The 23,860-nt window shown below is 38.2% G+C and overlaps 1 protein-coding gene across 6 annotated transcripts in view; it reads left to right on the top strand.

Annotated features, from left to right (window-relative positions):
* The window catches only part of SRPK2 (SRSF protein kinase 2), a 239,137-nt gene that overhangs the window by 175,533 nt on the left and 39,744 nt on the right, over positions 1 to 23,860 (top strand). For all 6 annotated transcript variants that reach the window (XM_055301172.1, XM_055301176.1, XM_055301177.1 and 3 more), the window contains 3 exons: positions 20,849 to 20,957; positions 22,027 to 22,114; positions 22,308 to 22,395. In XM_055301172.1, the coding sequence (XP_055157147.1) occupies positions 20,849 to 20,957; positions 22,027 to 22,114; positions 22,308 to 22,395 (285 nt within the window). The remainder of the gene's footprint in view (positions 1 to 20,848; positions 20,958 to 22,026; positions 22,115 to 22,307; positions 22,396 to 23,860) is intronic.

A 23,860-nucleotide genomic window follows, 5' to 3' on the forward strand; every position in this document is an offset into this window, starting at 1 on the left:
ACACCTGGATGCTCTGCACTTGGGACCCTCCTAGGTCCTGCCTCATATGTCTTTTCCCTTGATTGATTTTAATCTGTGGCCCTTATGTTTGTGATGAAATGTAATCATGAGTATCAATAGCCGCCGGGGAGTTCTGTGAGTTCTTCCTACAGATTATTAACTGTTGCAGCTAAGCTTGGTGTTGGGAACCTGCAGACTTATAGTTGGTATCAGTGCGACTGCTCAGCTCTGCAGTTCTAGGAGAAGTGGAGGTGCTCTTATAGACTATTCCCAAACCTTACACAAGTACTACAGATTTGATAGGAAAACAAGTCATGTTAAGATATGTTAAATGAATAAAAAAGATACAAAGGTACTATTCACTGACAGACCTTTGGGAGATCCAGTGGAATACAGGAGGAGAAAGAACAAGTTGAAAGAAACAGAGCAGTCAAGGGGGTAGGAGAACAGCCAGAGATTGGGATTCCACTTGACATGGAGCAGATCAAGGAACTGAGCACTCAGCAGTTCTCTTTGTGTCCATGAAAAGGTCCTGCACATATTCAGTTGTGTAACTGGAAATTTCCAATTTGGGGGTATAGAGGAGTCTTAATTGAATTCTAAATGTCAGTGGTTCTGTCCCTACCTGTTAGCCCCCTTCATAATTGGCCCTTTTGCGTCTTCCTGTCCCCAGAGGCGTGTGACATGACATCTGGGCCAGAGCCACCATGTGATGTCTGTCAAGGACCTCCTCCCTGCTCAGTCAGGTTGCTGTTGGCCAAGCTGCTGGGGCTGCCCCGCTGTGCTCAGTGCCAGACCAGACTGGGTGGGATAGCTGCAGTGACAGGGCCCTGCCCAAATGCCTCCTGTGTCCACTTCGTTCAGCAGGGGTCAGCCTGTTTTGCTGTATCGCCACACCTCCCTGTGCTCTTTCTGGGAATGGTTCCTGAAACCATCCCATAGTCCTCTCTGCCAGCCTACACCACTGGGCCCAGGAGTCTGTTTTTAGAAAGAGTCCGCAGTGTGATGGCCCACTTCTCTGTCTCATCCTCTCCCAGTCCCCTTACCAACTCCCTGGAACATAATTTCCTTTACCTTCCTTCTTTGGCCAAAAACTGAAACTCTTATGCATCATTTCTTGTACTCTGGCTCTTCAGGGCTGTCTACTATTTATCTTGGTGGGCCCCAGGCATGTTTGATTCTTATTTGGGATCTAAATTAAAATATTTAAAACATTTACAAATAGAACCTAATAACCCGGTGTTAAGACAAGTTTTGGAATAATATATTTTCTCTCTTTTTAAAAATGTATTTTTACTAAGATACAATTGACCTATAACATTATGTAAATGTAAGATGTACATTGTGTAAGTTCGGGTGTTGATTTGATACATTTACATATTGTACTCTGATTACCACATTAGTGTTAGATACCGCTTCTATCATGTCACATAATTATCATTTCCTTTTTGTAGTGGGAACCATTACAATCTAGTCTCTTATTAGCAACTTTGAAGTTTATAATAGAGTTGCCTATATTTTTGATTTCCCTCTTGAGGCTAGTATAAAAAGGAACTGTATTCTTAAGAATTCCTTATTCTGATCCCTCTCCTTCTTAGCACTGATATTCTGGTAGAATGATTTTCGTATTTATCTGTACTAGATCCTGTTTCAACCTAGAATTGAAAAGATTGAAAAGAAGTAAAGGAGTTTTAGATTTTTTTCTCCTTTTTTTACTTTGTACTATTAGTACTTGAAAACTTGATGAGTTTCTTTTTCTCATACAATTATCTGTACTGAATACAATACACCCCCCCCAATCTACTAGGTTTTTTTTTTTTATTTTAAGATTTTATTTATTTATTCATGAGAAACAGAGACAGAGAGGGAGAAGTAGGCTCCATGCAGGGAGCCCAACACGGGACTCCATCCCTGGTCTCTAGGATCATGCCCTGGGCTGAAGGCGGCGCTAAACTTCTGAGCTACCCGGGCTGCCGTCCACTAGGGTTTTTGAGTTGCCAGACCCCCAAGAATGCCTGTAGCTGCACGTAGTTACCAAACCCTATATATACATGTTTTTTCCTATATATATGCGCTTGTAATAAACTCTGTTATAAATAAATCAGGTAAAATAAATAAATAAATAAACAAACAAACCAGGTAAAGGGATTAACAACAACAGTAATAGAACAATTACGATATGCTGTAATAAAAGTTACGTTCTCTCTCTCTCTCTCTCTCTCTCAAAATATTTTCTTGTTTTGTTCTTGGGGTAAAATGAGATGATAAAAATGCCTGCTCGAATCGATGAAGTGAGGGGAATGATGTAGGCCTTGTTTCCTAGTGTTAGGCTACTGACGATCTTCTGGTGATATGTCAGAAAGAGGATCTGATCCCCTGCACACTGCAGTTGACCGTGGCTCATTGAAACTGCTGGAAAGGGGGGGATAATACTTAATGTAAAATTTACCACCTTAGAGGCTACTTTTCATTGGTTTTCAGTATATTTACAAATGGGGCGACTATTAGCACTGTCTACTTCCAGAATGTTTTTCATCACCCCAAAAAAGAAATATGTTCATTAGCAGTCACTCCTCGTCTCCATTATCCCAGTCCTTGGCAACCACTAAATCTACTTTCAGAATCCTACAGCATGTAGCCTTTTGTGGTTGGTGTACTTGGTATCTTTTTAACTTTAATCTGTTTTGTAGCATATATTATTATTTTATACCTTTTTATACTATAATATTCTGTATTCCAGCTACATTACATTTTGTCCATTTATGAATTGATGTACATTTCATTGTTTCTGTTTTGGCTATTAAGAATATGCTAGTGTGTGCATGGGAGTGCGTGTATGTGTATACTTTGTGTGTGTGTGTGTATAAGTTTTTGAGTGGGCATGTTTCCATTTTCTTGGGTATACCTAGGAGTGGAATTGTTTTTAGGTCCTATTGTAACTCCATATTTAAATATCATGAGGAATTGCTAGACTATTTTTCTTTTCTTTTTAAAGTGTTTATTTTTTTAAAGAAGTTTCAGTTGACTATAATTTTATCATATTTTGATTATGCTTTACTCTTTTGTCCCTTTATATACTAATTAAAATCATTCTACCTACTTCTGCAACTTTCATTGATCCTTTCAGGCTACTAAGCTCTTTTCACTGCACCACTCATATTCACTGTGAGCCTTTTTTTTTTTTTTTTTTTTTTGGTGAGCCTTTAAACTTGAATCTCTCATCAGACTTCTGGAGGAATAGTAATTTTTTCCTCTATTAGTAATATAGTGAGATGGAAAAGTTCTCTCCGTGACTGTTACGTCTAAGCCATAAAAGGAAGAGTTTTCAAGAAGGAAGGATTTAATTATAGCAGTATTCAGGGGATCCCTGGGTGGCTCAGCGGTTTAGCCCCTGCCTTCAGCCCATGGCATGCTCCTGGAGACCCGGCATCGAGTTCTGCATCAGGCTTCCTGCATAGAGCCTGCTTCTCCCTCTGCTTGTGTCTCTGCCTCTCTCTGTCTCTGTCTTTCTCATGAATAAAAAAATAAATTCTTAAAAAAAAATAGCAGTATTCAGGTAAGCCAGAGACTTAGGGAGATGAAGGCTAAGACAAGGCCAGTGAACTACCTGCAGGGAGTGGCCCTAGAGATCCCATCGATTGGGGCCAGTGATAGGTCTTGGAGGTGAACAGGTATACTGGAGCACTCATAGCAGATTGTTTGTAAAATTTAGCAGTTAATGAAGAGAACATTTTAGCTTGTTGGGGGTGAGGTTCAGTTAGATATGAACAAGGGAAAGTTGACTTTAAGACAGGATACCCTGACCATATTTCTAGGCAGAAGAGAAAAAATCTGGAGAGAGCTGACAGGGCTGGCAAAGAAAGAATCAAATGAGTGATTTTTGGAGATAGTAGTAGTCTCGGAAAGATAGGGGTCACATCTTTCTTGCAGAATAGAGGAGGTTTTATATAGGTGTTGTGGGGAGCAGAACAAAGACTGTCTGGTTATTATTGTTGGATAAAAATTATTCCAGAACTTAGCAGCCTTAGGCCAACTTTTAATTTTGCTTATGATTTTATGGATCCAGAATTTAGAAAGGTCAAAGCTAGGATGGTTTGCCTCTGCCTCATGATGTCTGTGGCTTCAGCTGAGACATCTCAAAGGCTTGCAGTGTCTTAATAGGCTGAGGCCTGGAATCATCCGGAAGCTTATTTAGTCACATATCTGGCCCCGGGACAGGAGAATTGGAAGACTGGAACTGCCAACTGGAACACCTCCATGTGGCTTGGTTTCCTCATAGCATGGCAACCTCAGAGTAGTCAGACTTCTTACCTAGTGACTCAGAGTTCCAGAAGCAGACCTCCACCTTTCAAAGTGAGAGCTGCATTGCCTTTCAACCTAGCTTCAGAAATCACGCAGTCACTTGTGCTGCATTCTTTTTGACTAGAAGTCTTTCAGGAGCCAGTCAGATCTATAGGGAAGTAGAGTCCATTTCTTGATGATAGAACATCAGGGTTCTAGAAGAGCAAGTGCTTTGGAAGATACTGTTGCGTCATGTTTTGGAGAATATGATTTGTCACAAGAACTTAATGAAGGGACATTGCAGACTCCCTGTATGTTTAGCTAGATTTACTTTTTGGTGTAATCATTTAACTGCTTTTCCTAGAGCATAAATTCATTTAATGCTTTTTTTGTCTGGCATAGATTATAAGTCCTAAGCCTAAAGTCCACTAACTATATCTAAATTGCTGTGTTGGTTGCTTCATGTAGGAGTATGCACAAGTTGGTGGATGAGTTAGGCTTTCTTATGATGATTAAACTATAAATCACTAATTGCTTTTGGATTATAAAACTAGATGAGGCTTTAGATTGAGGCTCAAAAGTAAGTTCTATTTTCAATATATGTGTTAAGACTTTTTACTTCCTATGTTTGTAGCCCTTTGAATCCATGACCTATGTTCTTTTCCCCATTTTTAAAAAAAGACTTTATTTATGTATTTATGTATTTATTTATTTATGTATTTATTTATTTGTATTTATTTATTTATTTATTTATTTATTATTTATTTATTTATTTATGAGAGACAGAGAGAGAGAGAGAGGCAGAGACAGAGGCAGAGGGAGAAGCAGGCTCTATGCAGGGAACCTGATGCAGGACTCAATTATGGGACTCCAAGATCACACCCTGGGCTGAAGACAGATGCAAACACTGAGCCACCCAGGGATTCCACCCTCCACCCACCCCCCCACCACCTTAAAATTTTCTTGAGAATAGTTGAGAATTGGGATTATTCACAATGTATTCTTCTTCATTTTTTATAAGAGATGTAACATCTGCTTGGGAAGACGCCTGCAGTTGTGTGGTTGAGTCAGACATTGCTGTGCACTTCAGTATATACTTGCTCTCTTATGGTTCCTAGGAGCCAGAAATAACAATGGGCCTTGACTTCCTGAAGAAATGTAATCTCTCAGTTATGTATTGGTATCTGAGTGTATATAATAATGGCCTTTGGTTTTAAATAGAGAACTGCTTTCAGGATTCTCTTACTTTAAAAGTTTCTTATTTACTAAAAAAAGAAAAATCTATTTTTTGCTTGTCTTTTGATTTTTGAATTCTGCTTTTACCCAACTAAGACTTTCCTATTCCCAGATCAATTGTTTCCCCAGTTTATATTTTAATATATTGTATTTGATCTTATCCAGAACATAATTGAGAACCAAAAAATGAGGCCTGAATCTTTGAGTACATGTGAATAATGTCCAAGTTCTTGCACTAAAGCCCATGTTTACTAAAAGGCAAGAGAACACCCTTTCAGAATTTAAAATAATACCTTTTTACTCTTTCTTTGCCCACAAAGCAAGTAAGGGGAAGGCTAAGAACAAGAAATAAAATATAAAAGCTATAAAAATCAGAAAATCCCAATGAACACTGCAGCCTTAACCTGCTTGATATAGTGATAAAATGTTTAGGCAGAAAGACCATATGTCTTGTTGGGGGAAAATCAGATTGGTATCAGAGTTTTGTACATCAGCGTTGTAGGCCAGAAGACAATAGAGTAATGCGTTTGACATACTCAAGGAAAGAAATTCTTTTTTTTTTAATTTTTATTTATTTATGATAGTCACACACACAGAGAGAGAGAGAGAGAGAGAGGCAGAGACACAGGCAGAGGGAGAAGCAGGTCCCGTGCACCGGGAGCCCGACATGGGATTCGATCCCGAGTCTCCAGGATCGCGCCCTGGGCCAAAGGCAGGTGCCAAACCACTGTGCCACCCAGGGATCCCAAGGAAAGAAATTCTGAGCCACATATTTTGTTATCCAGTCAAATTGACCTTCACTTATAAAGGTCCCATGTAAATTGTTAGGCGCATGCAAGTCTCAAGGGAATATTGTTCTTTGAGAAATCTGTTAAAAAAAAACAACACAAACAACCAAAATTAATGCAGAGGGATAGACATAAAGATTGATTTCATTAAATGACAAAATTATACTTGAAAAATTACACCTCTTCCAGTCCTCTGGAGTGTTTATCTTACAGCATACTATTAAGTAGGTGTATCAACTAGATACTCAAATGGACTTTAAAGTATCGATGTTTAGTTTCTGTTGACTGTATTTTTCAATTTAAGTATAAATTTTATAACAACGTATTCACTAGAGCAATGATTTAGATTCTCCTGTCAAAGGTACTTGAAGAGATAAATGGTTGTGCCTGACACTGTGTATTTAAGAAGCGATAGGAAACAGATAGAAAATGTGTCTGTGAGCTCTCTTGAGCTGCAAATTCTGAGATTTGTAGGTAGTTAGTATATACAATATATTTTCAGTGAAATTGCACACTTAGCTGTATGTGTAGTTATGAGAAAAAAAAAAACAAACAAAAACCTTGTGACCTAAATTACAGAATCAAGTGAATCTCTCTGTACTTAGGCTCTTGATCAAGACAGCCATTGACCATTTATTATCTGATGATAATTCCGCTGCATTTTAAAGACTACCTACCTCCAAGGTACATTGATAGAATACTGTGTTCTAAACCATTCTTGCTGGATTAAGAAGTGATTCAGGGATGTTCTAGACTATAGAATGTAGGGATTAGACTTTTAGAGTCTGCCTTGCCACACGTGTGGATTGCATGTCCACTGTGGGCTGATTCCTTTTTTTTTTTTTTTTTTTAAAGATTTTATTTATTTATTCATGAGAGACACAGAGGGAGAGGCAGAGACACAGGCAGAGGGAGAAGCAGACTCCCTGCAGGGACTCAATCCCAGGACCCTGGGATCACACCCTGGGCCTAAGGCAGGTGCCAAATGAGCCACCCAGGGATGCCCACTGTCATTCCTTTTTAAAACCTTTTTTTAAGATTTTATTTTTAAGTAATCTCTACTTAAAAAAGTAAAGCCCGTGCTAAGAGGGGAGAGGGAGGGGGAGAGAATGTCCTTTAAGAATTTCAAATAATTTCTATTTACTCTTCCTTTGCCCACAAAGCAAGTAAGGAGAAATAAGGTATAAAAGCTGTAAAAATCATAAGATCTCAATACAGCCTTAACCTCATTGTTTCATTAATAATGAAAGTCTAAACATGACCAACTCTCAAGGCTCTTCACAATCTGATCCCAACATGCTTCTCTTGTTTTCTTCTTAGCCTCAAATTTTATTTTAAACATGCCTTCCTGCTGTTGTAATTTACCTTTTGCTATCTCTTTTTCCTTCTGGGCCTTCCTCTGTTTTTCTGTTATAGGGTAATATTAACTCAGAATTTAATGTAAACCCACATTTTAATCTGGTAAAGCCTTCTGAGTTTCTCTCTGACACCATACCAAGGAACAGAGAACCGGCCTCGCTCGCATCTGTGTCTCCTGTGTTTTCTGCTTTTTCTCTCATGTTTTTATTGATTTGCCTGTTGTGATCTATCTAGTTACTGTGTGCTAGGAATACTGTCTTTCTCCTCATAGTGTTTAAAATCTCCTGGAATAGGGGCACCTGGCTGGCTCACTCAGTCTGTGGAACGTGCAGCTCTGGATCTTGGGGTTTTGAATTTGAGCCCCACGTTGGGTGTAAAGATTACCTAAAAAAAATAAAATCTTTAAAGTAAAATCTCCTGGGAATGACAAATGAGAAAATGAATAATTAAAATATTGTACTTTGAAACAGAACATACTGAGACATTAGAGAGGTACATAAGGGAAGTATAAGACAGGAGCTTCTCCTCAGCCTGGAAAATCAGGAAATGCTTCCAAGCAGGAGGGCCTTGTTTGAGATAAGTAGATGTTAATATCCTGTAAGATAAGTAGGTATTAATCATATCCTAACGTTTTACATAATTGAGACATATTTTACACATAGAATTCATAGAATATAATAGACAAATAGATGAGGAAATTATAGAAAAGAATAATTAGGGCAGCCCGGGTGGTTTGGCGATTTAGCGCCGCCTGCAGCCCAGGGTGTGATCCTGGAGACCCTGGATCGAGTCCCGCGTCAGGCTCTTTGCATGGAGCCTCCTTCTCCTTCTGCCTGTGTCTCTGCCTCTCTCTCTCTGCATCTCTATGAATAAATAAATAAAATCTTTTTTAAAAAAAAGAATAGTCACATTAAGGTAAATACATAAAGATTTATTAATATATATCTGTACAGTTTAAGAGTGTTGTAAATTTTTCCCTGGGTTTCTTAGTCATCAAAGCGAGGAAGGAAATGTAATGGTTATGAGACTGACAGTTTTCATAAGATGAAAACAAACTAGTCACTCTAAACAAGAGTGCTTTTTCGTGGTGCTAAAGATAAATCTATCATGAACCAAGATATTTCTGAGATTTTATTCTTCCTACAAGCTGGTAAGTTAGCCAGCCAGTTTCATAGATGCTTGCAGAAGACCTGAGACTCGAGTCAGAAACGGAGGGTTTGATGACTCACAGAGCCACAAACAGCATGTGTTCATGTCCATTCTGGTTACCCCTGACCCTAAATCCCACAAGGGCCCTGTGGAGGCAGGCAGGGCCAGGTGGATTCTCTGCATGCTGTGCTTTGTATCAAAGTTAAGGAACTTCAAGCTTAGGAAACTCTAATCTTTTATGGGTATGCAGCCAAACCTGCCTAACCTTTGTTCCCGAGGGGAGATATTTATCATACTGGACAGCAAATCACTGTGCCCTCTTCTCCAGTGGGAGTTATTAGTATGTCTGTTTTCCAAGGTTATTCACTTTGGAAGCCTTTGAAAGATAGTATGGAACAAGGACAATCAATGTCTATATTCAGAAGATGTGCAGAAATCTGGTTGGTTTGGGACCAAGTTCTCTCATGACATTACAGTCAAGCTGAGGCTGCAGTAATTTGTAGGCTTGACTGGCCTAAAGGATCTGCTTCCCTGATCATTTTTGAGGTTGTTGGCAGGTCTCAGTTATTTACTGCTGTTGGCTAGAGGTTTCAAGTACTTGATACATGCGACTCTCTACAGGGCTGCTCACAACAAGGCAACCAGGTGGAGAGGAAGCACTCAAGATAGAAGCCACAGGGACACCTGGGTGGCTCAGCAGTTGAGCATCTGCCTTTGGCTCAGGTTGTGATCCTGGAGTCCCGAGATTGAGTCCCACACCAGGCTCCCCCTGCATGGGACCTGCTTCTCCCTCTGACTGTGCCTCTGTCTCTGTGTGTCTCTCATGAATAAATAAACAAAATCTTATAAAAAATAAATAAGATAGAAGCCACAGTTTCTATAAGACTTTGATAAGCCAACACTCTAATCTCTTGGGAAATGACAAAAACTTGAATTTTGAAAATCTTGATTGTTTTATAAGTATATTTTAATGTTTAACCATTGATAGACAAAAAGATGAATTTCTTCAATCAATGTGATACATTAATTATATCAAAAGAGAAGATAAAAAGCATATGATCATTTCAGTAGATGCAGAAAAAGCATTTGACAAAATACAAAATTCATTCATGATAAATACTCTCAACAAAGTAGGTTTATGGGAAACATACCTCAGCATTCATAATAAAATAATATGAAAAACAGTGAACTTCATACTCAATGGAGAAAAACTGAGAGCTTTTCCCTTAAGGTCAGGAAGTTGATTCTTACCACTTTTTTTTTCTTTGAAGATTTTATTTATTTGAGACAGAGCATGTGCACATGAAGTCAGCAGGGGAGAGGGGTAGAGGGACAGGAAAAGAATTTGAAGCCGACTTCTCGCTGAACATAGAACCTGACATGGGGCTCAACCTCACAACCCCGAGATCACGATCTGAGCCAAAGACAAGAATCTGATGTTCAACCCACTGAGCCACTCAGGTAACCCCACTCTTACCACTTTTATTCGTATTGGAAGTCCTAGCCACAGCAGTCAGATAACAAAAAGAAAGGAAAGGCATCCAAATCAGTAAGGAAGAAGTAAAACTTTCACTATTTGCAGATGACATGTTATGATATATAGAAAACCCAAAAGATTCCACCAAAAAACTGCTAGAATTGGTAAATGAGTTCAGTAAAGTTGCATGATATAAAATCAACATACAGAAATCTGTTGCATTTCTATATACCCATAATGAAGCAGCAGAAAGAGAAACTAAGAAAACAATCCCAATTACAATTGCATCAAAAATTATAAAATACCTAGGAGTAAACTTAATCAAACAGGTGAAAATGACTTGGACTCTGAAAACTACAAAATATTAATAAGAGAAATTGAATACGACACAAAGAAATGAAATGACATTCTATGCTCATGGATTGGAAGAAATTTATTGTTAGAATGTCCCTACTGCCCAAAACAATCTACAGATTTAATGCAATCTCTATGAAAATACCAATAGCATTTTTCACAGAACTAGAACAGGCAGTCCTAAAATTTGTATGGAACCACAAAAGAACGGGGCACTTGGGTAGCTCAGTGGTTGAGCATCTACCTTTGGCTCAAATTGTCATCCTGGGGTCCTAGAATTGAGTCCTGCATCGGGTTACCCAGACGAAACCTGCTTCTCCCTCTGCCTATGTGTCTGCCTCTCTCTCTGTCTCTGTTGAATAAATAAATAAGATGTCTTTAAAACAAAACAAAACAAAACAAAACCACAACATATCCCGAATAGCCAAAGCCATCTTGAAAGAGAGACAAAACGAGGTATCACAATTCCAGACTTCCAAGTTAAATTACAAAGCTGTAGGAATCAAAATAGTATGGTACTGGCACAAAAACAGACACATAGATCAAGGGAAAAGAATAGAAAACCCAGGAATAAACCCACAATAACATGGTCAATTTTCATCAAAGAAGGAAAGAATATGCAATGGAAAAAAGTCTCTAACAAGTGGTGTTGGGAAAACTGGGCAGCTTCATGCAAAAGAATGGAACTGGACCACTTTCTTCTACCATACACAAAAATAAATTCAAAATGGATTAGAGACCTAAATGTGAAAACTGAAACCATAAAAATCCTAGAAGAGAGCACATGTAGTAATTTTTCTGACATTGGCCATAGCAGCGTTTTTCTAGATATGCATCCTGAGGCAAGGGAAATAAAAGCAAAAATAAACTATTGGGAATACATTGAAACAAAAAAACTTCTGCACAGTGAAGGAAACAATAAATACTAAAAGGCAGCTCACTGAACGAGAGAAGATATTTTCAAATGACATATCTGATGAAGGATTAGTATCCAAAATATTTAAAGAACTGATACAACTCAACACCCCAAAACCAAATAATCTAATTTAAAAGTGTACAGAAGACATGAACAGGCATTTCCCCCAAAAAAGACATCGAGATGGCCAACAGACACATACAAAGATGCTCAACATCACTCATCATCAGGGCAATTCAAATCAAAACCACAATGAGATATCACACCTGTCAGAATGGCTAAAATAAAAAACACAACAAATAACATGTGTTGAGGATGTTGAGAATAAAGGAACCTTCTTACAGTGTTGGTGGGAATGTAAGCTGGTGTAGCCACTGTGGAAAACAGCATGTAGTTTCCTCGAAAAGTTTAAAATAGTACTACCTTACAATCTAGTATTTGGACTATTGAGTATTTACCCAAAAAATACTAATTCAAATGGATACATGCACTGCCTGTGTCCATTCCACTTTTATTTACCATAGACAAACTATGGAAGTAGCCCAAATGTCCATCAATAGATGAATTCACAAAGAAACACACACACACACACACACACACACACACACACACACAAAGAAACACACACACACAGGAATATTAAGCGGCCACAAAAAATGTAATCTTGTCATTTGCAACAACATGGATAGAGCTGGAGAGTATAATGCAAAGCAAAATAAGGCAGAGAAAGACATATACCATATGATTTCACTCATGTGGAATTAAGACACAAATAGGCAGAGGAAAAAGAGACAAACCAAGAAACAGTTTTTAAAAAAGATTTTATTTCTTAGAGTGAGTGGGGAGAGGGGCAGAAGGAGAGAGAGGGGGGATCCCATGATCCTGAGAACACGATGGAAACCAAGATGCCGTCGTCACTCTTAACTATAGAGAACAAACTGATGGTTACCAATGGGGGGGGTTAATAAAAAGGTGATGAGGATTAAAGAGGTACACTTATCATGATGTGCACTGAGTATATGGAATTGTTGAATTGCTATATTGTACACGTGAAACTAATCTAACACTGTATGTTAACTCTACTGGAATTAAAAACCTTTAGAGAAAAAAAAGTTGGGGATCCCTGGGTGGCTCAACAGTTTAGCGCCTGCCTTTGGTTTGGGTTATGATCCTGGGGACCTGGAATCGAGTCCCACATTGGGCTTCCTGCATGGAGCCTGCTTCTCCCTCTGCTAGTGTCTCTGGCTCTCTCTGTGTGTATCTCTCATGAATAAATAAATAAAATCTTAAAAAAAAGAAAAAAGTATCTTTTTGACATTTGATAGCTATAAATCATCATCATATCTGGAGTATCACAAGCCTTTTACTAATTGGACTATGTTAATAAGTTAGATTACCCATTGGGCCAGTTTTACCATCTTAACTAGATGTTGACCGTACCCTGAAGCCTGGTCTGCTGACTCATTAATCTGTCATTAGTCACAGTGGATTTGGATAATGGCAGAGCAGCAGTGAACACTTAAGTGGCACTGAATATGCGCCCAGGTATGGTTCTGAGCAGGTGACTGTAGGGGCAGGTATGCAGAGAAACAATAATTTGCTCAGTGTTACTACATAGCTGGCGAGTGCCAGTGCTGATTGAAATCAGCATCCTTTTAAAAACACAAATCTAATAAGTAAGTAGTTGGCAGGCGAGAGCTTAAAATTATTTGTTGGACTTTCTGTTAACATTTTGTATATTGAAGGTCTCTCAATCTATGGATTCTACTTAAATCTCTGTGGCTCCACTGCAAAAATTGTTTGTGTTTTATCATATTTTATGTTCAAGTAACTTGTTACTTCTTTAGGTCACAGATAAATAGGAATCCTCTTATGGAGCATTTTCCTTTGCTCTGGGTTTCCCTATAGAGCTCTCTCCCATTCATTAGTGTTACAGAGAATATTTGGTATGATAACACAAGTTAATTTATAATTAAAAGGTTTTTTTAATTTAATTTTTTTATTAGAGAGAGAGAGAGAAAGAAAGAGAGACCGAGATCGCCTAGGGGGTGGGATCAGGGAGAGGAACAGCTAGGGGTGAAGGGGGAGGGAAAGACTCCTTAGCTGACTCTGCACTGAGCAAGAGCCTGACTCAGGGCTCCATCTCACGATCATGACCTGAGCTGAGATTTTCTCTTACTTGCTTTGTTATATACATATATGCATTTTTCTTTTTCTAAAAGATTTTATTTATTCTTTTGACACACAGAGCATAAACAGGGATACTGGGAGAAGGAGAGGTAGAAGCCGACTCCCCGCTGAGCAGGGAGCCAGATGGGGGGCTCCATCCTGGGACCCCAATGTGGGGGTTGATCCCAGAACCCTGAGATCATGACCTGAGCCCAAAGCAGATGCTTAACCAACTGTGCCCCCAGGTGCCCCTTGGAACATTTTTTCTTTTACCGAGTTATTGAAAAGGAAGTTCTAAAAATCATGAGTTTTTACTCCAAAAAATCATTAGCAGATTATCTAAGAAAAAGCACTCTCATTATACAGCCATAATGTCATTGTTACAACTAAGAAAATAATTCCATAATATTATCTAAAATCCGTATCTTACTATGTTTATCTAACTGCCTTAAGAAATACCTTTTATTACCAGTTCTTTTTATTTTTATAATCTGGGTCCTTATTGGGTTAGCCATTACATTAACTATTTTTTTTTTCATCCTCTATGAATGAACACCCTCTTCTTTTAGTCTTTGGGTTTAAGTCTAAGGCTGTCTATAGGTTTTTCACAAATGCTCTTGTTGCTACTTTGTCCAGAATTTTGATCTGGAATGCATGTTGGATATCAGGAAATGTGGTTTATTTGTTTGTTTTTCCTGTTTATTGAACTAATCATATGGTTTCTAAGTTTTTATTCCTGGGATAAAACCCGCCTGGTCATGAAGTATTATCCTTTTTATATGTTTAATTAGATTTGATGAAATTTTGTTGAGAATTTTTATATTTACATCATGGGGAAAATTGGTCTGTAGCTTTCTTATAATGTCTTTGCCAGGCTTTGGAATCAAAGTAATGCTGGCTTCATAGATTGAGATTGGGAGTGTTTCCCCCTTTTCAGTTTTCAGGAAGTATGTAGAATTGTTAGTATTTTTCCTGTAAATGTTTGATATTATTCACCAATTTGTTTTTTATGGGAAGATTTCTAACTACAAATTGATTTAAAAAAAAAAAAAAACTGATACAGAGGAGCGCCTGGGTGGCTCAGATGGTTAAGTGTTTGCCTTCCAGCTTAGGTCATGATCTCCAGAGTTCCAGGATGCAGTCCCTGCTCAGCAGGCAGTCTGTTTCTCCCTCTCCCTCTGTCCCTCCCCTCTGCTTGTGGGCACTCGTGTGTGTGTGTGTGTGTGTGTGTGTGTGTGTGTGTGTGTGTGTGTGTGCGCGCGCACACTCTCTCTCTCTCTCAAATGAATAAAATCTTTAAAAAAAAAAAACCCAAACTGGGCAGCCCCCGGTGATGCAGCGGTTTAGCGCCACCTGCAGCCCAGGGTGTGATCCTGGGGACCCGGGATCAAGTCCCACGTCAGGCTCCTTGCGTGGGTGGAGCCTGATTCTCCCTCTGCCTGTGTCTCTGCCTTTCTCTCTCTCTGTCTCTGTCTCTCATGAATTTAAAAAAAAAAAAAAAAAACTTAAATAAATAAATAATTAAATAAAACCCCAAACTGATAAAGAGTTATTTAGGTATGTAATTCTTTTTTTTATAATAAATTTATTTTTTATTGGTGTTCAATTTACCAACATACAGAATAACACCCAGTGCTCATCCCGTCAAGTGCCCCCTTCGGTGCCCGTCACCCATTCACCCCCACCCCCTGCCCTCCTCCCCTTCCACCACCCCTAGGTATGTAATTCTTGTTTGGAGCTTGGGTGTGTTGTGTTTTTCATGGTATTTGTCCATTTCATCTGTGCTTTCATATTTATACGTATAAAATTGTTTGTAATATTCTTTTATTATCTTGTAATAGCTATAAAATATGCAGTGATGTCACCTCGCTTGTGTTGGTAATTTGTGTTTTCTTTCTTTTTTCCCTGGTCAACTTAGCTAGTTTATTATTTTCATTTTCTTAAAGAACCAGCTTTTGGTTTCACAGATTTCTATTTTTCTGCTGCTGCTTTCACTAATTACAGCTTATATGTTTATTCTTTTCTTTCTTCTGCTTATTTTGTTTTTTGTTTTTCTTAAGATTTTATTTATTTATTCATGAGAGACACAGAGAGAAAGGCAGAGACATAGGCAGAGGGAGAAACAGGGTCCCCCACAAGGATCCCGGGATCATGCCCTGAGCCGAAGGCAGACAGATGCTTCACCATTGAGCCCCCCAGGCATCCCTCTTTACTTACTTTGAGTTACACTTTTTTTGGGGGGGTTGTTTTGTTTTGTTTTTGTTTTAGCTGGAAAGAACTTTTTTTTTTTTTTTCTGGAAAGAACTTATTGATTTGAGATCTTTTTTCTGATATGGGCATTTGGTGCTCTAAATTTTCCTCTTACATTTTAATGTCTTTGCAGTATTTCACAGATGCTGATGTTAGATTTTCATTTAGTGTAAAATATTTAATAATTTTCTTATAATTTCTTCTTTATCTCATGGGTTATTTTAAAGTGTATTATTTTCCCAATTTTGTGATATTTTTACTCAATTTTCTTTTAATTTTGTTGTGGTCTGAGAACATGCCATGACTTGAATCTTTTCTGTTTAAACTTTTTTTTTTAAAGATTTTATTTATTCATGAAAGACACAGAGTGGCAGAGACACAGGCAGAGGGAGAGAAGCAGGCTCCATGCAAGGACCTGATGTGGGACTTGATCCTGGGTCTTTGAGATCACAACCTGAGCTGAAGGCAGATGCTCAACCACTGAGCCACGCAGGCATCCCTTAAACTTGTTTTTTGCCCAGCATATGGTTTATGTTGTTACATGGTCCTTGTACTTGAAAAAAATATTTGCTATTAGAATATTCTATAAATGTCGATTTTATCAAGGTGGTTGATGGTGTATTCAAATCTTTTATATCCTTGTTGCTTTTCTATCTCTTTGTTCTATTAACTTTTGAGGAAAGAGTATAAGTATCTCTAGTGATCCCAGGTTTGTCTCTATAACTGTTTTGTGAACAAACTTCTTTTTACCATCTCTTCCTTTTTTAAGACTCTTGAAGGTGATTCTCAAGTTTTTCTTCAGACCTTTACAAAGCCTTGAGTGATTGTGGAGAGAAACCTCCCCATCAGAGGACTGAGAAACTAGTGTTCACACCAAAAAAAATGAGTACTTAATAGCACCTTGATTAGAAAATAAAGACAGCTGAAAATACTTCCAGACAATTGTGTATGATAGAGTTCTGAACTTTTGATTCACTCAAATTGACCTTATTTTTGGCTCAGCAAGGAAAAGGGAGACATCTTTATCTTTGGCCAACAATTCAGAACAGCTAGGAAGGATAGTTTTAGAGTTGTCTTCTTTGGAGCCTTGATGGTTTGAGTAGAGCTTGAGTGACAGTTTTTTTCAGTGTCCTGGAGGGATAGGGGTTGGACAAGAAATCAGCAAGTGAACTTAATTACTTAACAGTCCATTTTTATTCCCTTGGATTTGTCATCCGACCTAATATTTATTTTTTTAAATAATTAAAGGTAAATTTCTAAGTGACAAGTGCATGGTTTTTATATTAAATAATACAAATACTAATGGGCAGCCTGGGTGGCTCAGTGGTTTAGCGCCACCTTTGGTCCAGGGCGTGATCCTGGAGACCTGGGATCAAGTCCCACATCGGGCTCCCTGTATGGAACCTGATTCTCCCTCTGCCTGTGTCTCTGCCTCTTTGTGTGTGTGTGTCTCTCTCTCATGAATAAATAAATAAATTCTTTAAAAATCAGTCAGTCAATCAATCTGAAACAAATGTGTCAACCAAACTCAAGTCATGTAGTTCACAAGTGCGTGAGCCTTTCTGGTACTCTCCCTGATGTCATGACCAGGATCTTAGGCGTAGCACTTCTGATAAATTCCTGCATTGGAGATAAGGAGATGTCCTTATCTAGTTTATGACTGTTCTCAAGATTCCTTGTGTGCTAGACAATATTGTAAGCCATGGAGTGTTCATTGCTAGTAGTCATTATGGTGCACACTGTTTGCTGATCTCAGGAAATTGGAGAATTTATTGGCAGAGTTACAGGAGTGGCCATTTCCTCTAACTCCATGGGTGTTGGGCAGGTTGGTGTGGTCTACTGTGTGGAATCATGCTCTACCTTTCTGGCAGCATGAGTATTATTTACCCTTTTGTGGGAAGAGACTTGTTTTCTGTAGAGATCTGGGAGTTAGGGTAGGAGAATATATGGAATATAGTTTTGAAATTATGTATGTCATGTTTTCAAAATCAAAGCATAAGTGTTTAGTACTTTTGTTTTACATTTGTATTCAACGATTGTCTCTCTGCCCCCTCTTGTTTTAGTTAGTCTGCCTTTAGGTATATTCTTTTTTTTTTTTTTTAATCCTCTGCTAAGTACATTACTCTTAGTTCATCTGTGGGCTTCTGAGATAACTGGACTAAATTAATAATTTTTGTTCAAATTTCAAAGCCCTATTGAGAAAAGGAATGGCTATGCTAAATAGTGCTCTTCTGTTCTTGCTCACATGTACACACTTTGGTTGTTGGAGAATCCAAGTCTGAAACATACCATAGTGATAAAAATTTCTTCTCTTTATGCATAACTAAATCATTTTTAAATTTAGAGACTTTAATATTGGGAATAATATGCAATTAAGTAGTAAATAGCTTCTAATTAAGCTTTCAAGTGTTCCCTATATACTTCAACCGGGAAATAGTCCTGCAGTTGTTAAAAACGAAATCCATTTCTTTCTGGTGGACAAGGCATGGATTTTGGAGTCAAATTCGGTTTCCAGACCTGAACCTGCTTTGTGGGGTGGTTGTAAGAAATGACATAGACATTGGTGTTTCCTAAATACTTTGTGTTGTGAAATGTTACTTTTTTTTTTTAAAGGATCATTTCATGAACAAATATGTCTGGAATTTGCAGCATGCTCTCTTCTCTTTGAAATTCCCACTGTGTGTTAAGACATTGGGCTCTTAGAACGCCGTGGTCAAAACACCTGCTTTGCTCTGTTGAATTTCTTATTTCCCAGACTCTCCCTTCTCCCCACTTCTACCATGGAACACCAGCAACATATTGTGGAGTTTACTTCCTTTCATGGAACATGGTTTTGAAAATAAAGTGCCTAGCACAATGCCCCTAATTTGTACTTGGAAAATTATAGTTTTTCTCTCCTTTTCAGTGTTAATTTTAATGGTTCAAAATTGTATTGTAAATTCATTTCACTTCAATTTTAGTTTAACCTTTTAAGTAAGTAATAAGCCATTTTTTCTTCTCATTTTATTGAGATGTATTTCATAATATAGCACTGTATGAGCTTCAGGTGTATAGCATCATGACTTGACCTATGTGTTTATTGTGAAATGATCACTACAATGAGTTTAGTCACAACCTATCTTATCTGCTATATTCTTTTTTTTTTTTAAGATTTTATTTATTTATTCATGATAGTCACACAGAGAGAGACAGAGAGGCAGAGACACAGGCAGAGGGAGAAGCAGGCTCCATGCAGGGAGCCCGACGTAGGATTCGATCCCGGGTCTCCAGGACTGCGCCCCGGGCCAAAGGCAGGCGCCAAACCCCTGCGCCACCCAGGGATCCCTTATCTGCTATATTCTTAATTTATTATCTTTTAGTTCATATCTTTTACCCAGAATACTGTTAAAGACTTGTGTGTGGTTTTTTTTTAAGATTTTATTTATTTATTCATGAGAGAGAGACACACACACATACAGAGAGAGAGGGAGGCAGAGACACAGGCAGAGGGAGAAGCAGGCTCCATGCAGGAGCCCAATGTACGACTCAATCCCGGGACTCCGGGATCATACTCTAGGCCAGTAGCAGGTGCTAAACCACTGAGCCACCCAGGGATCCCCCTGTTAAAGACTTTGATATTAAAATCTGAGAAATCCAGGTGTAATGGCAGGAGAATAAGAATCTTTAAAGCTCAGTATCTTGTCAAATTACTGCTTCACTAATTCAGTTAGGTAACAATCTAAATAAACCCAAAAAATATTCATAGTATTTCTTGAAGTTTACTCCTAGCCTTCTGAAAGAAACTTAGATACATTAAAAGATGTGGCTTGAATACTTCCTGCACCTGCTCTGAGCCTCTGAACACTAGCTGGGAAGGACCTATCCGTGGAACTATCCTTCCTTGAATGACTTGTAAGAATTGACTTGCAGACTTGAAAAATGAGAGATAATGTTGCAATAAAGAAGCGGATGTTATAAGAATAAAAAGTCAGAAAGCATTATGTTTGTTTTAGTAAAAAATTAAGATAGATAAAAAGAATAAAAGTAATTTTATACCCAGAGATGTTTGTTGCAAACATCTTATCCCCCTAGATTTTTCCTGGTGTATTTCACAAAAATGGTATCACATTCTTCATGCTACTTTGCAGCCTGCTTATTTTACTTACAAATACAGAGTAAAGGTCTTTTTATGCCAGATATCTATAAAAGCACTCTTTTACCTTTCTCAAGTATCTGCCTCCACAGGGTATGCTCTCTCACTCTCCATCCTATTTCTCAGCAGTGGTTTGAGGTTGGAGAAGTCAGGGGAGAGAGGAGTGAGCTCTGTTGGAGGGTGAACTGTTGTACATTATATGATTCCTTGTTGTTTATACATTAACTATTGGTGTATGCAGATTTACTCAGAGTACACATTTTTTATTTTGCTGACCCAAGAAGATTTGCATTGAATGCTTAGAAAAGAAGATGACATTGTGTGGAAAAGTCAAGAACTGGTGTGTGCATATTATGTACACAAATTATTGTTACAGAGTGCTGGGTGGCTTTTCTGAGTTAAATCAGAATGAACAGAAGGGCTTTTTAGGCAAAGGACATTTTTCTCTTGATGAAAGATACTTTCAAGAAAAATGTTGTATTATTCAACATATTTTGATCTGATTTTAGTACTTAGAGCTTTCTTAAATGGACTCAAGAACTGACTAAAGGGTGCACCTGGCGGGCTCAGTCAGTAGAGCATGTAATTCTTGATCTTGGGGTCTTGAGTTCAAGCTCCACGTTGAGTCTAGAGATTAATTGAAAAATAAATACAATCTTAAAAAAAAAAAGAACTGACGCAAAGGAAGAGATTTTTTTACTATTTCTCTGAAATTAAAAAAAATTTTTTTATAACAGGTGGCTACCATCCGGTGAAAATTGGAGACCTCTTCAATGGCCGCTACCATGTTATTAGGAAGCTAGGATGGGGACACTTCTCAACTGTCTGGCTGTGCTGGGATATGCAGTAAGTGTTCTTTGTCATTTGTGCATTTAGTTTCTGGGCTAGTTCAACCTTTATAGTACGGTATGGCTGAGGAGCACGCCTACTTCTGTTGTGGCATGTATACTACTTAGCATAAGCCTGCCCCACTCACCTAGACACCCACCCACCCCAGTCAGAAGTTCTCTTGTGTGTTATCTTAATATATTAACTTTCTTCTGCTTTTATGTCTGAAGCTTATTCATTGAAATTGCATTGTATCACATATTCTAATAATAATTCATCCATGTCAGAGAAACATTCACATGTAAAATAATGATGTGTCGACCTTAAAAGTCAGTGGTCTCTAACTTTTTTTTTTAACAGCTCCATAGTATGAAACTGCAATGCTACCCCTTGCACACATACATATATGGTGTGTATGTGTATGTACTAAAACAGAAGTGTTATAAAATAAGAATTACCTTTAATGTATGGATGAACTCTGATATTTTTCCAGTCTACCTTTTTTTTTTAATTAGGTAAAGACAACATGATGCAAAGAAGAGATTGTTTTGATCCATTAACCTATTGCTTAATTGCTGCTGCACAATTTGAAAAGTACTGTCTTTTTTTTTTTTTTTAAAGATTTTATTCATTTATACATGAGAGACACAGAGAAAGAGACAGAGAGACAGGCAGAGGGAGAAGGCTCCAGGCCGGGAGCCCGATGTGGGACTCAATCCCGGGACTCCAGGATCACACCCTGGGCTGAAAGCAGGCGCTAAACTGCTGAGCCACCCAGGGATCCCCGAAAAAGTACTGTTTTAAAGGAAAGGTTTTTAGTTTTTATTTATTGGGATTCCTGAGTGGCTCAGTGGTTGAGCATCTGCCTTTGGCTCAGGTCCTGATCCTGGGGTCCTGGGATCAAGTCTTACATCAGGCTCCCCACAGGGAACCTGCTTCTCCCTCTGCCTATGTCCCTGCCCCTCTCTCTGTGTGTCTGTCATGAATAAATAAAATCTTAAAAAAAAAAGGAAGTTTCTATTTATTGAATAGATGTTATTATAATGATTACTTCTGATAATATTAAAAATATGCATTTTTTTTAAAGGGGGAAAAGATTTGTTGCAATGAAAGTTGTAAAAAGTGCCCAGCATTATACAGAGACAGCCTTGGATGAAATAAAACTGCTCAAATGTGTAAGTACCCCCAAAATGTGAATAATGCAAGAAAAATTAATGACAAAATTTTACAAAGGAATTTTTAAGTTTGAATGATGAATCTTTTATCTTTAAAAACATCTGTTTTACTAAAATGTTTTTGGTTGATTATAATGGAAATGACTTTCAGTCCTAAATATTTCTGTCCTTGAATTCATTTTTTTTCCTGTAGGTTCGAGAAAGTGATCCCACTGACCCGAATAAAGACATGGTAGTACAGTTAATTGATGACTTCAAGATTTCAGGCATGAATGGAATACGTATCCTTACTGATAATTCTTTTATTTCCTAGTGGCTTTTACTTTTAAAATATGGAAATATTTCAAGCTTGTTTAAACTCCTGTTTGCTGTGCTGTATCAATGTCTATATAAAGCCTCTACTGTCATCATAGAATGCTGTAACATGGTATGCCGAAAATTCCCCAATTCCTGCCAGTCCATTTCAGTGTCTTGGGTAATCTCTCTGGGGTCGTACAGCATCTTAAACATTCTTCTTGTCCAGGCACCGTGCTCTTTACAGACAATCCCTCTACCTTCAATATCAAGCTAAGGAAGAACCATACATATGTGTAAGTAGAGAGCTGAGAAAGATTAGTCACAGTCATCATTACAGATGAAAAGGAGCAAAGGATCGGTTGTGTCAAGAGTCAGGGTCTTCTCCTTGCCAATCTTTTGCTCCTTCCATCATAACATGTTTGGAACAGATCTATCATTTTGGTATTTGACCTCCTCCAGCTCCAGAAGCCCAAGGCAAAGCCTTCTTCCAGCTTACAGCCCAGATTGGTACCCTGTTTCTGTATCTCCTAAGCTTTAATCCCTGAGCAGGCACTTCCTTCATACCCTGTATGTCTGAAGGAGGTTCTGTATTTCCTTCAGAGATTGGATTAGAGGGTACTAGTAAGTATCAGTGCCTGCTGATGTCACTTTGTCTTTTCCTCAAGATTATTTCTGGTTGTTGCTCAGTGCATTTTCCCCTCTTTTTTTTTTTTTTTTTAAAGATTGATTTTTGAGGGAGAGATTGAAGAGGAGGAGGGGCAGAGAGAAAAGGAGAGAAAGAATCTTAAGCAGACTCCCCCCTGAGCATGGAGCCCGATGCAGGGCTCAATCTCATGACCCCGAGATCACATACTGAGCCAAAATCAAGAGTCAGACGCTCATCCAAGTCACTCAGGTTCTGGTGTTCTCTCCACCACCCTATAGACAGAAAGAGCTGGTCCTTTGCCCTGTCTCCAGGTGAGCCTGTTTGTTTATGGGCAGGCAGGGCAGCTTCTCTTAGTTTTGTAAGGCAGTTTGCTTGGAATAGCTGAGAGAGTTTCTTTGGAGAAACTACCTGATTTATAGGTAAATGGAATGTTTTGGGTATATATACATTCCAGTGGCTGTTACTACTATTTTATAAAGCGCTAGGGAAACCATTATAGTCCAGGTTGTCAGTGCTTTGAAAAGATTTAGGTCATAATTTAGAAATCTTGGCCTTTGGCTCTGCGTCTTTTACCAACTGTAATCATTTTGCCATTTTTTATAATGATTTGGGAAATAGTAAGACACTTCTGGCTTTATATTATCTGTGCATAAATCTATAATGTTCTGCAGTGTAGAAATGCTTTTTAAATTTTTCACTAAAAATATTTAAAGCAACTGTGATAATTTGATTGGTAGAGCTAGATATTGTAGTACAAAATATTAAATCAATTAACCTGCTTGTAATAGCCTGTCTTTAGGCTT

The sequence above is a fragment of the Nyctereutes procyonoides genome, unplaced genomic scaffold, assembly GCF_905146905.1.
Source record: "Nyctereutes procyonoides isolate TBG_1078 unplaced genomic scaffold, NYPRO_anot_genome, whole genome shotgun sequence".
Lineage (NCBI taxonomy): Eukaryota > Metazoa > Chordata > Mammalia > Carnivora > Canidae > Nyctereutes > Nyctereutes procyonoides.